General features: G+C 42.3%; 1 protein-coding gene and 1 long non-coding RNA gene across 7 annotated transcripts in view; one reads left to right on the top strand and one right to left on the bottom strand.

The window, feature by feature from the left end:
• UBE2V2 (ubiquitin conjugating enzyme E2 V2) overlaps nt 1-1,798 on the bottom strand; it is a 47,357-nt gene extending 45,559 nt beyond the window's left edge. Inside the window, exon 1 of one of the 3 annotated variants that reach the window (XM_077810294.1) lies at nt 1,554-1,798. In XM_077810294.1, coding sequence (XP_077666420.1) covers nt 1,554-1,770 — 217 coding nt within the window. In that variant the 5' untranslated portion in view covers nt 1,771-1,798. Of the gene's footprint in view, nt 1-1,291; nt 1,393-1,553 lie in introns of those variants that run through there. The other 2 variants (XM_077810296.1, XM_077810297.1) reach the window with 2 other exon arrangements.
• On the top strand, nt 1,657-12,499 carry LOC144261119 (uncharacterized). 4 transcript variants are annotated; one of them, XR_013345153.1, is made up of 6 exons: nt 1,657-1,754; nt 2,395-2,493; nt 5,335-5,476; nt 9,458-9,717; nt 10,687-10,845; nt 11,557-12,499. It is a non-coding gene; the product is annotated as an uncharacterized LOC144261119 (long non-coding RNA). The 4 variants fall into 4 exon arrangements; XR_013345152.1 differs by having other exon boundaries at nt 5,381-5,476; XR_013345154.1 differs by having other exon boundaries at nt 1,663-1,992; nt 5,381-5,476.
• Nucleotides 12,500-12,575: the final 76 nt, after the last annotated feature.

The raw sequence follows: 12,575 nt of genomic DNA on the forward strand, positions 1-12,575 counted from the left end.
CGGAATGAAACAACTGTTTTGAATGCAAAAAGTTGCAAGAAGCAAAGATTCACTCACAAGCAAAACCAACTTTACTTCCTGTTTATTAGAGGAAGCCAGAAGACCAAGAACTTAGACATGTAAGAGTGCAAAGAATCTGTAAACTCACTCTACCCCAAAAGTACTTGTGGGTGGGGGGGGCTTAGTTTAACTCAAACACCACAAGGCATTTCTACAAAAAGTAACAAAATCCAGTTCTCCCACAACTAAGTAAATATATAGTTCCTTCAGAATATCCATCCATTTCATAGCACAGCCTACCCCAATTCAGCCCACATAGGGTAATGCAGCCTTTTCCATTGGAGCCAAGGGTAGTACAGCTGCACCAGGTCTCTGCAGTGGGAGCTCCCCGAGGTACTGAGGGCTGCTCTCTTCCCTTTCTACAGGATCTGCCATGCACACCCTATTTCCAAAATCTGGCACAGTGAGGGGAGCTTTTCTCCCCCAAGTTCTACCTAGTATTCTCTATTCCTCTTCCACTGCACACCACCTGCATAAGACAGAGGTGAGTTCTACACCACAAGGTTCTGGTCTGCAGCCCTAGCTCTCCAAAAGCTCAACAGATGAGACACTAACTCAAATCACCTTGACCCCCCACACTCTCTGAATAGAGCACTGAAATCAGTTCGTTCCCCTGCCCCTGGGCTCTTCCCTGCCATTCCCTCTATTCATTCACATTGATGCCTTTGCCTCCTAAACCCCCTCTAAACCCTCACTTGGGCATTACACTGAAGCCCAGATTTACACTCCACCCTGTGCCTAATAATGCCTTTATTGAATAATAAGGTGGGCTCCGCTCCCCCAGGCTGGGCTACTGAGCTACCCCACACCACCCACACTGGTCACTGAGGTGGGATACCCCATCCCCAAGTACTGCCATACAGTCTGTCACCAGCAAACGAAGAGATAGTATCCATCCCCCTTGACTGTACAATAAGCCGCTCTGCATTAGACACTGAAATGGGTTTTGTCACTCCTACTCGGCCCTACCTTTCAGGCACCCACACCCCGGCAACGGGCACTAAATCATCCTCTCTCCTTGGCTCTGCCCCGCCGCTTCCCTACCCTCTGTACGGGTAGTGAGGACCGCTCCCTTCCCGCCCTACGGATTCGGGCTCCGCTCTCTCAGGCTCTACCAGACGAAGACCACAGGCCCGACGCCCTTGGGCCCGAGATGGGACCCCCCACGCCCCGCCGCCCTTTACGCGCCGCCCGAGGCACGGAAGTGGAACTCCTGTCCTGCCGCACCTACCCCAGGTACTGAGGAGGGAGGCGCTGCCGTGCCGCCCCCTGCACCAGGGCTCCACTGGGGACCCCCCAAGTTCTGGCTAGCGCCGGGCCCTGCCGCCGCGGCTCAGCCCAGACACCAGCTCCCCTTTCCTGGAGAGAGAGAGAGAGAGAGAGAGAGAGACAGGTACAGCCCCAGCCCCACCCCGGGGCTCTCGCAGCCCACAGAACAGAGACCCGCTTCCCCACACCCGCCCCAGGCCCAGCTCGAACCCCCCCTCACAGACCTGTGGATCCAGCCATCTTGTCCAAACCCCTCCCACCGGCCCGGGCCTGCGCAACGCACGTCACCTCCGCCTTACGCAATGCGTCACTTCCTAGTAACGGCCACAGAACTCGCGACTCTAGCAGGAGAAATAGAAACTGGTCTCGCATCCATAAAAAGGCGAAGTGACGGGAGGAGGGCCTAGGCCTCGAAACTTGGTCAAGTAAGGGCGATACCATGTCTCACTAGAGGGGGGAGGGAACCCTGCCTGTGAATCTGATGCAGGCTCTACGTGGGTGAATTCCCTGTATTGTGGGAGAATCGGGCTCCTGTCAGAGTTTGCTCTGTCCCGGCAGAGAGGCTCAGGGAACCCTTAGAGTGCGAGCGTCCGTACCGGGAACCTAGACGATTGGATACATCCCCCTTTCTGCGCCGAGTTCGGCTCTCCTGGGCAACTAATGGTAGGAAAACCCGCGAGAGCTCACCCACGTGTCCGGTTTGGCGCGGAATTTTCTTGGGGTTCACGGGCTGGCTGAAGGTGCTTGCGGAAGAAAAGCGGGGTACGAGCGCGAGACGCCGCCATCTCCCCCCCTCCCGCGAATATCTGCGCGCGAATGGGATGGGGGCGCAGGGGGCTCGCGGCGCTGAAGAGGGCGGCTCCGTGTTGTGCAGTTAATTCGCTGTAACTTTTCAGAGCCCGGCTCGGAGCAGGTGCCGGGGGGCGGCGCAGGGCAGGGCTGCCTGCTCCCGGTGCAGGGCGCGAGGCCGGCGGGCGCGCGGGAGAGGGGGCTCGGTGCGGGCTCCGGGCCGGCGGGGGGTGGAAGGGTCGCTCTGCCTCAGTTTCTCTCTCTCCACCCGTGTAGGGAGCAGCAGCCGCCGGTAAAGCAGCGTCATGTCCTCGCCGGCCTCCACACCGAGCCGCCGCGGCAGCAAGCGCGGGAGGGGCAGCAACCCGCCGACTCGTAAGTGCAGTTTTTCCCCGCCGGGTGGAGGTGCGTCGGGATTGGGTCGGGGGCAGCTGACTGCGGCCGCAGCCCTGCAAACTCCACTAGGAGATGAGCGTCCGGCCGGGAAGGCTTCGGCAAGCCCAGCAATGCCCGGAGTGGGGAATGTGGGCAGCCCCCCCGCTCTCTGTTTGGTGCTTAGCAAGGGTATGTGCACAGTGCAGAGAACATAACGGCCATACTGGGTCAGACCAAGGTCCATGGAGCCCAGTGTCCTCTCTTGATAGTGGCCAGTGCCATGTGCCCCAGAGGGAATGAACAGAACAGGTAATCATCAAGTGATCCATCCCCTGTCACCCATTCCCAGCCTCTGGCAAACAGAGGCTAGGGACACCATCCCTGCCCATCCTAGCTAGTAGATATCTATGGACCTATCCTCCATGAACTTACCTAGTTCTTTTTTGAACCCTGTTATGGTCTTGGCCTTCACAACATCCTCTGACAATGAGATCCATGGGTTGACTGTGCAGTTGTGTGAAAAAATACTTCCTTTTGTTTGTTTTAAACCAGCTGCCTATTAATTTCATTTTGTGACCCTTAGTTCTTGTGTTATGAGAAGGAGTAAATAACACTTCCTTATTTACTTTCGCCATACCAGTTGTGATTTTATAGACCTCAATCATATCCCCCCTCAGTCGTCTCTTTTCCAAGTTGAAAAGTCCCAGTCTTATTAATCTCCCCTCATGGAAGCCGTTCTATACCCTTAATAATTTTTGTTGCCCTTTTCTGTACCTTTTCCAATTCTGATATATCTTTTTTGAGATCAGGTAACCACATCTGCACGCAGTATTCAAGATGTGGGCGTACCATGGATTTATATAGCGGCAATATATTTCGTCGTCTTATCTATCCTTTTCCTAATGAATCGCAACATTTTATTAGGTTTTTTGACTGTCACTGCACATTGAGTGGATGTTTTCAGAGAACTATCCTCAATGACTCCAAGATCTCTTTCTTGAGTGGTAACAGCTAATTTAGACCCCATCATTTTATATATATATAGTTGGAATTATGTTTTCCAGTGTGCATTACTTTGCATTTATCAACATTGACTCTCATCTGCCATTTTGTTGCCCAGTCACCCAGTTTTGTGAGATCCTTTTGTAGCTCTTCACAGTCTGCTTGGGATTTAACTATCTTGAGTAGTTTTGTATCATCTGTAAACGTTGCCACCTCACTGTTTAGCCCTTTTTTCCAGATCATTTATGACTGTACAGTACTGGTGTGGCATAGCTGCGCTGCTGTAACCCTGGCCCGTAGCATAGGCACCATCTATGCTGAGGGAACTCTACTCCCCAAGTGACAGTAGCTGCCCACCTGCCAGCATCTACACCCAGGGTTGGATCTTCCTAGCCACACTCCTGAGTGTGGCTTTTTCACATCCCTGACAGTCTAGGCCTAAGCAGCTGATGCACAAGAACAGATGGAGTCTAACTTACTTTCACCCATGTTTCCTCTGCAAGGCTAACACCGAGGGAAGAATAATAAAAGCAGCTTTTTGTCATTAAAGCACAGCCATGAGCAATGTAGTTGTACCAGTATAGGTCTGTAGTGTAGACCTGGCCTAAAACTCTCCTCTTGATTACTGCAACAGCGTTTTCTCTGGCCTTAACAAATCAAATCTTGCCCTGCTTAGGCCAGTTCAGAATGTTGCCAAAAATATTTTCCTAGTATGTTGTTTTGAGCAGATTGCCCCTCTCTTTCCGTCTCTTCACTGGCTCCCACTTCTCAGTTGCATTGAGCATAAGCTACTTGGTTTTCACTTTCAAGGTATGTCATGGCTTATCCCCACCTTACCCATCAACTCTTATTAACTATTGAGAAAGTCTACTTTCTTTTCTAGTTGGACTCTTCTATTGTCCATTTGTTAAATTTTCAAATAAGTATCTTTGTGCTTTTTCCCAAGCTGCCCCTTGCATGCTCCTCCCTTACAGGAGGAGTTCCCTATAAATATCTATAAAGCTACCTTATTACCCTTCTCTAAAGCTCTTCTTAAGGCTCTCTTTTTACAACGGCTAGGCTGCGGGTGTGCTGAGGCCACTGCCTGTCATACTGACCAATACTGTGACCCTGTTTGTTTGTATGTCCCTGTTTGTATCCATCTGTTGTCTCTTGTCTTCTACTTGGATGGTAAGCTTTTTGGGAAAGCTCTTTTTATTCTGTTAGTAAGTTCTGTACAATGTTCGGATTTTGGTTCAGGAGTAAGGTTTGTAGGCATTAGGATGTAATAGAGGTTAAAATCCCCAGTAAAATTTCATATACTTTTTTAGTAGTAATATGTTTAGCATGTTATCCTGTTCCCAAAAGTGTTTTTTAACTTGTATTTATAAAATAATTACAAATTAGTTTGATAAAAAGGGATAATAGCTTGATAAGGCTTTTTCAAAGTAATTGGTTTGCTTTACTGTGTGAAATTTTGAAAAATATTGTTGGAATTAAGGAACTTGTAGTGTGCATGAGAGAAATATCCTGTAGGGGGATGCATTAGGGGTATCCCTACCCTTTGGGAGTTTTTGAGTAGCTGCAATATAGAGAGTATTTTTGAAGGTAATTTGAGCCATGAAAATGTCATCCAGTGTAGGAATGGTGTAGCAGTGAAATCACAGCTCTGTCCCTTTGGGCTCTCTTAAATATAACTTGTTTTATCTTATTCTCAATATTCAGAGATTTCTTCAGCATTTTCTTGATCCATTAGCTAAAGAGGAAGAGAATGTTGGCTTGGATCTTAATGAACCACTCTATATGCATCGACTTGAGGAAGTAATACTGTAATACAGCTAAAACTAACTTGTTTTTCAGACTTAAATGCTGGTGATTTAATGTGGCGTTTTTAAACATCTTGCAGATCAGTATGGTTGGGGAACCATTTCTAAACATAAACTGTGACCATCTGAGATCTTTCGACACAAATCTATACAGACAGCTGATCTGCTATCCACAGGTAACAGCAGGCCTTTTTTAAAGGATTTCTTCCAGTTGAGTTCAGTTTTTTTTTTAATTGCATTAGTTAAGCATAAATTAGTATGTAATTGTTTAAGATTATTGCTCAACGAGGGAGCAGTATTTATAGCTACACACCCCAGTGCTTAAGCACTTCTCTAAATATCTAGAAAGATGGTATAACATTTGTGTATACAAACTTCTGCATAAAATATATTTTATTACATAAAGGTCTTAAAGTATTTACCAGATGCTTCATAGCCAGAGACAGATACCAAAGAGCTCAGGGAGGAAGTAGTTGCTGCTCTCCAAAGGCAAATTCCCATGAGAAGCTCAGAAGGCTTCCCCATTCCACTCACCAAATTTGTTGACAAGGTATATTGTTCTGGAATTCCTCCCAGTTTGTAGTCCATGGATCCTGCTCAGTGCTCCAGCTTATTTCTCTCTGCCATGTAGGTGTGTGGAGGAAGCAGACAGCTTTAAAAGACAATAAGATCAAGGCTGAATCCCAGAATGACAAAGTAGTGGTCACTGGATCTTTATTAGTCTTTCTGTGCCTGTCTTAAATCTGTTATATACCTAACTACAACTGCAACCATGGGGCTGCCTTTGCAATTCTTTTCCTTGCCTTTCTTTTGAGTCCCTCCTCTGCCTGCGAATAGCTCCAGAGTCTGATTCTGCTGCTGCTCATAGTTTTGCTATGGAGCAATCAGGGAGGATTTGATTTAAATCAAATAGATTTAAATCATGATTTAAATCCTAGTCAAGAAGACTCAATTTAATCATGGTTTTTTACATAAAAGTGCATTTTTGTTGGTTGTTATAACCTTAATGCATATTCTTCACAACTCAGAAATAGATGTAGGTTTCATTTTTAGAAGGTACACACTATACATTTTTAAACACTGATTTATTTTGAAAACTTTTCAGATTAGTTTTAAGGTTGTATCAGAAAATGAATGATTGTTTGGTTATTTCATTTACCAAAGGTAATTGAAGCAGATATTTATGAAGTCATTGGGTGGTGAACTATCTCCAATTCAACAGGTTAATCATTAATATTTGGAGGATTTTCTTGCCATGGTGTATTAGAAGGATAACATCACTAGACAGACATTTTAAATTGTTTTATTTAACTAAAACAACAACGTTAAGTATTCTGGATTTTTTTTTCTTCAACAGCAAACATACAATATTTTAACAAAACAAGCATATGTCCCTTGTTTCTCACATTTATCTCCAGACTTCTTCTCTTTGTCCAGATCTATTCTGCCCCCAGCAATCTTCTATTCATTGAACTTTTTGAAACTTTGCACTTTTAGAGAGCAGTAAGGGATTGACTTTGTGTACCCAAATTTGCAGAGGGACAATAGAGTTGAGGTCTGTTGTTTCTCACCTGTATATATTATTTATTTATTTAAAAATATTTTTGCTGTTAACAAGCATGTTATCTCGGTAGACACAAATCCACAGTTTGATGTTGGATCATATTAAAGAAGTTCTGTATTAAAATCACAAATGAGTTTGATTCCCCATAGTTCAAATTCCAGAGTATTACTAATTAAGAGGTCTCTTGGTTTTTGGTACTGTTTCTCTCCCTCTATGTGTGAAACTTGCAAGCTGCTAACTGTGTTAGTACATTCTAAGACAGAGTCTGTTCTCAAAGCAATTCACAGAGAGAGAGACTCAAAACAATACTCTAACAACAGAAACAGCACCCAGAGACTCCCCACCCTTTTGTTGTATTAACAATTGTGATTAAAATAGAGACAGAGGATGTATGTGGATGGATGCTTGGTGTGGATAATAACTGAATGATCAGGGAGGTGCCAGCCTAAGAATCCAGTGTCCATCGGCTGAAGAAGGCGTCAAGTGGAAATAACCAGAGGACCCCCCGGAGGGCAGACTGGAATCCACCCAACAGCCTCAAGAATGGGAGAACCAAAGAACAAGATAACATCTTGGAGCCGTCAGGAATGTGCTATCTGCTGATTGATTCAGCAACAGCATGAAGCAGCAATTCCCATAGACTGGCATAGGAAGAAATTCCTATAAAAATAGACTCTAAAAAATGAGAACTTTGGGGGGTCGGATTCTGCAAACCAACTTCCAGGAGCATCAGATGAGCATCTGACAAGGCCCTGCTCCCTCCTCATGTCCAGGCCACATGGCCAGTGGCTTGGCATGAGCAACTCTAAGGCTGGTAACTATGATAACAACCTTGCAGAACCTGTGTGTGTGTGTTTGTATGAATGAATGTGTGAATAAATATGAGATTGAATGGAATGTTATAACTATAACTAACTGCTTACTATGATTCTTTCTGTATTCACAATAAATGTGGTATTTTTCCTTTTTCCCTTTAATAAGATCCTGCTGGTTTTTATTTTATTGGTACAACATTGAGAACTGCAAAACTAAGCATCTCTGATGGTATCTTCTAGACTGAGCACTGTCCCATTGGGTAGATAGAAAGATTAACCTAAATAATTTATACAAAAGCCCGTGGAACCCCATAAAGTTGGGTCCCTAATCCATGAATTATTGGAACTCATTTACAAAACTTTTCTTAAACGTTACATGAATATATCGTCTCATACTATAGAATTAGAATGTATCATCCATATTCCATAACAAGATATCTTTGAGCTATAATGTATCTTCATTAAAACTATCTTTTTCCTCAAAAAGCATTTTATCAAAAAAGTCGGAATTTATTTATTTATTTATTTTATTTAATCATTTATTTTTATCCACCCTGGTCTGGAATAGTGTCTGTTGAATATTAACTGAGTACATCATAATTGGTGACTGAAAACTGTGAAGCAGAAATACTGTCTGATTTATATAGTGATACCTTAGTTTTGGTGTAAAATACCTTTAGAGTTCTGAATATTTTCCCCTTTCTAAAATCAACAATAGTGTAAGTACAGCTGCCAATAGGTACTGTCTTTGTAGACAGAAAGGCATATATATTTTTGCCATGTTTGTATAATACAATTTCTAAAAATTAATGATTACATCTCTTAACCTATACTTCAAAGGGAAACAAGCATCTTTATCATGGAATAGCTTCTGAAAAGCTCACATGTACTTAGTTTTTACTTCTTGAACAGATGAGGAAGCATGTTGAAATTATTTCAATTAATGCAATTTAAATTGGGTTGAGGCTTTATGAAACTAATTTAAAAACTGCTTTTGAAACTTTAGGTTAGAATTTATAATGAATTAACTATAAGTGCTTTCTTTAATGTCACTAGTCTAATTTAAATTTTACAAAATTGCTATAGACCAAACACTGAAAATTATGATCCTGATACTGCAGTTGCCTAACCAGGTACCTAACTTTGCTCATGTGAACAGTCCGATGTACTTAAATAGCACTACTCATGTTTAAATTTACGTGTTTGTTTGCAGTATCAGACTAAAAGAGTTTTTAATAAACTTTTCTCTTACTAGTATAAAATCATTGCTGCTTCAAAACAAGATTGCTTCATTGTTGATACTAAAAAGTTGTTTAGACTTTCAGTGCACTAACACAATTGTCAACTTCTTGTATGTGCAAGCCAAAATCGAGCAGGCTAAAGTTAGGCTCTAAGGGCAGGATTTTCCAATGCACTTTAGGTCATGATCCTGTAAAAACTTAAGGCCACAACTTTACTACAATGAGTGGCCCATCTGAAATCATGAGACATGTTAGTAAAGGTAAACACATGCTTAAGTGTTTGCAGGATCAGGGCCTCAATGACAAAAGCACAAGTAACATTGACATCAGGAGAAGCATAGCCTGGTCAAAGCATTTCAACTTTTGGAAAGCTTTCTAGAGAATTGCTGCTCCGTGATGTGGCTAATTCTGTAGAACCAATCTGAAAATCGAAGTGAAAAATAAAAATGTAGATAAATCCCTTAAACCTTCAGCGTTTGAGCTAAGCTTATTTTTGATTTCGTATCTGAATTGTAATTCTGTGGGGGGTTTTTTTAGTATCTACAGAGCAGTTCCTGTTCGAGTTAATCCAAGAGTGAGCAATGTAAAATCAGTCTATTAAAACCCACATTGATGTCATTCATTACTGTAAAACGGATTCAAAACGTTTGCATGGTGTTGATGAAGAAACTGAGTAGAAAATGTTTGCAGAGGAACGTGTGGAAATGCTGAAAGAGCTCTCCAGAAAACCAGACATTTATGAAAGACTTTCTTTGGCTCTGGCTCCAAGCATTTATGAACATGAAGATATCAAAAAGGTAAACAAAATTTTACAAGTCTACCGGAACACCTGACTAGATAGTATAAATGCACATCTCCATTTAAAATATACACTTTTTTTGGAAATGATACTCTGTATGGAGTCTTTCAAATACAGAAAAATAAGAGGCCTTTGTGTATTTGAAATTGGGTTTGGTACATCCTGAATAAAATTTGAGTTTTATTTACAGTAAGTTTCAGTTATCAGAGGGCCTTGGGAATCCGAAAACTTTAGATAATGCAACAGGGGTTTCAGGTAATAGGAAAGGAAGCCTTTACCTTCACTCTCCTCTTCTACTGGCTGGCTTTAAGGAAACTGGCCAGCCAGTAATTCTGCTTTCTTTGGCCTTCTCTCTACTCTGCTACAGGATCCAGATAACTGAGAAATGCAGTCACAACTAACAAACCTTGGAAAACATTATAGACCATCCACTGAGTGGGGCTCTAAATCTTTGATTATTATAGTGGGGCAGTAACACCACTAATAGTTCAGGTTGAGAGTAGCTTACGGTTTAAAAGCTTACTGGTTTGTATGTGCACTCGTGCCCTGGGGTAGCCAAAGAAATGCTTGTGTAGGTAGCCTGTTATCAGCTGCCCCAAATAAGTCCATCTATTTTTCAGTACTGTTTGTATTGTTGTAGATAATTGTGCCCATTCAAGGATTTCTTCATTTTACTTTGAATATTCTACACAGGCACCTGCATGGAAAGCTATTCAGTTTGCTTTGGATGGACTTATGTTTCCAGTTCTCTCTAAGCATCCTTCTGTCTGGGATGTTACTTCTAAAATTATTTGTGTTTTTGCTAATAATATAACATATTTGGCATTGATCTCAGCTAGAGTCTGGTACACACTGCCCCTTTTGGGGAAACAATATTTTAAATTATTCAGGGTAAATATTGAATCTATAATGTGGTTTGAGCCCATGCTGGCAAGCCAGAGAAAAGTCATTTGTGTATGTGCTGCAGGAATGGAGCTGTTACAATCCAGACTGTTCTGCAGCTGCTGCTATTGGTCTGCTTCCCGACTGGGTCCCTCGCTTGCATCTGCAGCTGATTGGTCCATCCCCTTGCATCCCTTCCTGCCCCCAAGCCCCCACTGTCCTCGTTTTGGGAACTTGAAATATGGTAAGTTACTGGCACAAACTTGGTGTGCTGGGTCATGTGCCTTGCTGAGTCATGAGGCATTCAGTGCCTAGGTGCTGCCTGAAGGGATCTCAGGAGGGGTCCCTAGAAGAGCTGATTCTCCTTAATGGGCCATCAAGCAGGCTGGCTAGCCTTGATGTAAATCTATCTAGAGGGTGTTACCCAGAAACACAACAGGTTTGAGATACAAACACACAGCTAAGTTTCATAACTTCATATACAATGATGATACATGCATACAAACAGGATAATCATACTTAGCAGACTATAACTTTTCCAATGATACCTTACATGACACATGTACAAGATTTATCAGAATTGCGCAACAGGGGTCAGACATGGTCACCTTTCTTTTATACAGCAGCACGCCAACTGTAGAGCCTTTGTTGATAAGAGATCCAGAAAGAACCTAGCTCAGTGTTTAAATTCCAAATTGACTTTGCAGAGCTGGCGATTTAATTTAAAAAGTAATCTAAGCAGATTTGACCTGGAAAATCTTTGAGGCTTCAAAGATAGAACTCCACGACCCTTTTTAGTGATACTTGACAGAAAACAGTACTCCAGCTTTACATGTGTTCTGTTAATGATTTCAAACAATTTTCATTTAACATTTCAGTTCACTCAGTCAGAGATTGGCTCATGTAATTATCAAGAACTTCAGTGTCTGATTTGGAAAAATTCTTATTTTTATAGGGCATTCTGCTTCAGCTGTTTGGGGGATCAAGAAAAGATTTCAGTCATACCGGAAGAGGCAATTTTCGTGCTGAGATAAACCTTCTTCTGTGTGGTGATCCTGGCATTAGTAAGTCACAGCTGCTTCAATATGTCTGTAACCTGGTTCCTTGAGGCCAGTACACATCTGGGAAGGGCTCTAGTGCAGTAGCCTTCACTGCGTATGTAATGAAGGACCAGAGACAAGGCAGCTGGTTCTGCAGACAGGTGCTCTGGTTCTCCGTGATAATGGCATTTGCTGCATTGATGAATTTGATAAAATGAATGAAAGCACAAGATCAGTACTGCATGAAGTAATGGAACAACAGACTCTTTCTATTGCCTAGATAAGACCCAAGTTAATATCTGTTGGATGATTAATAGGGCTGTCAAACGATTAAAAAGATTATGGCCGAAGCATGAGGGAGCATACGAATGTTTAGCATATCTGGCATATCAATGCTGGCTACAAAAGTGCCCTGCAACTGCTTGTTCTCACTTTCTGGTGACAATGTAAATAAGAAGAGGGCAGCATTATCTCCCGTAAATGTAAACAAACTTGTTTGTCTTAGCAATTGGCTGAACAAGAAGTAGGACTGAGTGGACTTGTAGGCGCTGAAGTTTTACATTGTTTTGTTTTTGAGTGCAGTTATGTAACAAAAAAAAATCTACGTTTGTAAGTTGCACTTTCACGACAAAGAGATTGCACTACAGTACTTGTATGAGGTGATTTGAAAAATACTACCTTTTGTTTATCATTTTTACAGTGCAAATATTTGTAATCAAAAATAATGTACACTTTGATTTGAGTTACAACACAGAATACACTGTATATGAAAATGTAGAAATACATCCAAAACATTAAATAAATTTTAATTGGCATTCTGTTGTTTAACAGTACAATTAAAACTGGGATTAATCACAATTAATTTTTTTGAGTTAATCACATGAGTTAACTGTGATTAATTGAGAGCCCTAATGAGGAAATAAGATAATTCATA

The sequence above is a fragment of the Eretmochelys imbricata genome, chromosome 2 (genome assembly GCF_965152235.1).
Source record: "Eretmochelys imbricata isolate rEreImb1 chromosome 2, rEreImb1.hap1, whole genome shotgun sequence".
NCBI lineage: Eukaryota > Metazoa > Chordata > Testudines > Cheloniidae > Eretmochelys > Eretmochelys imbricata.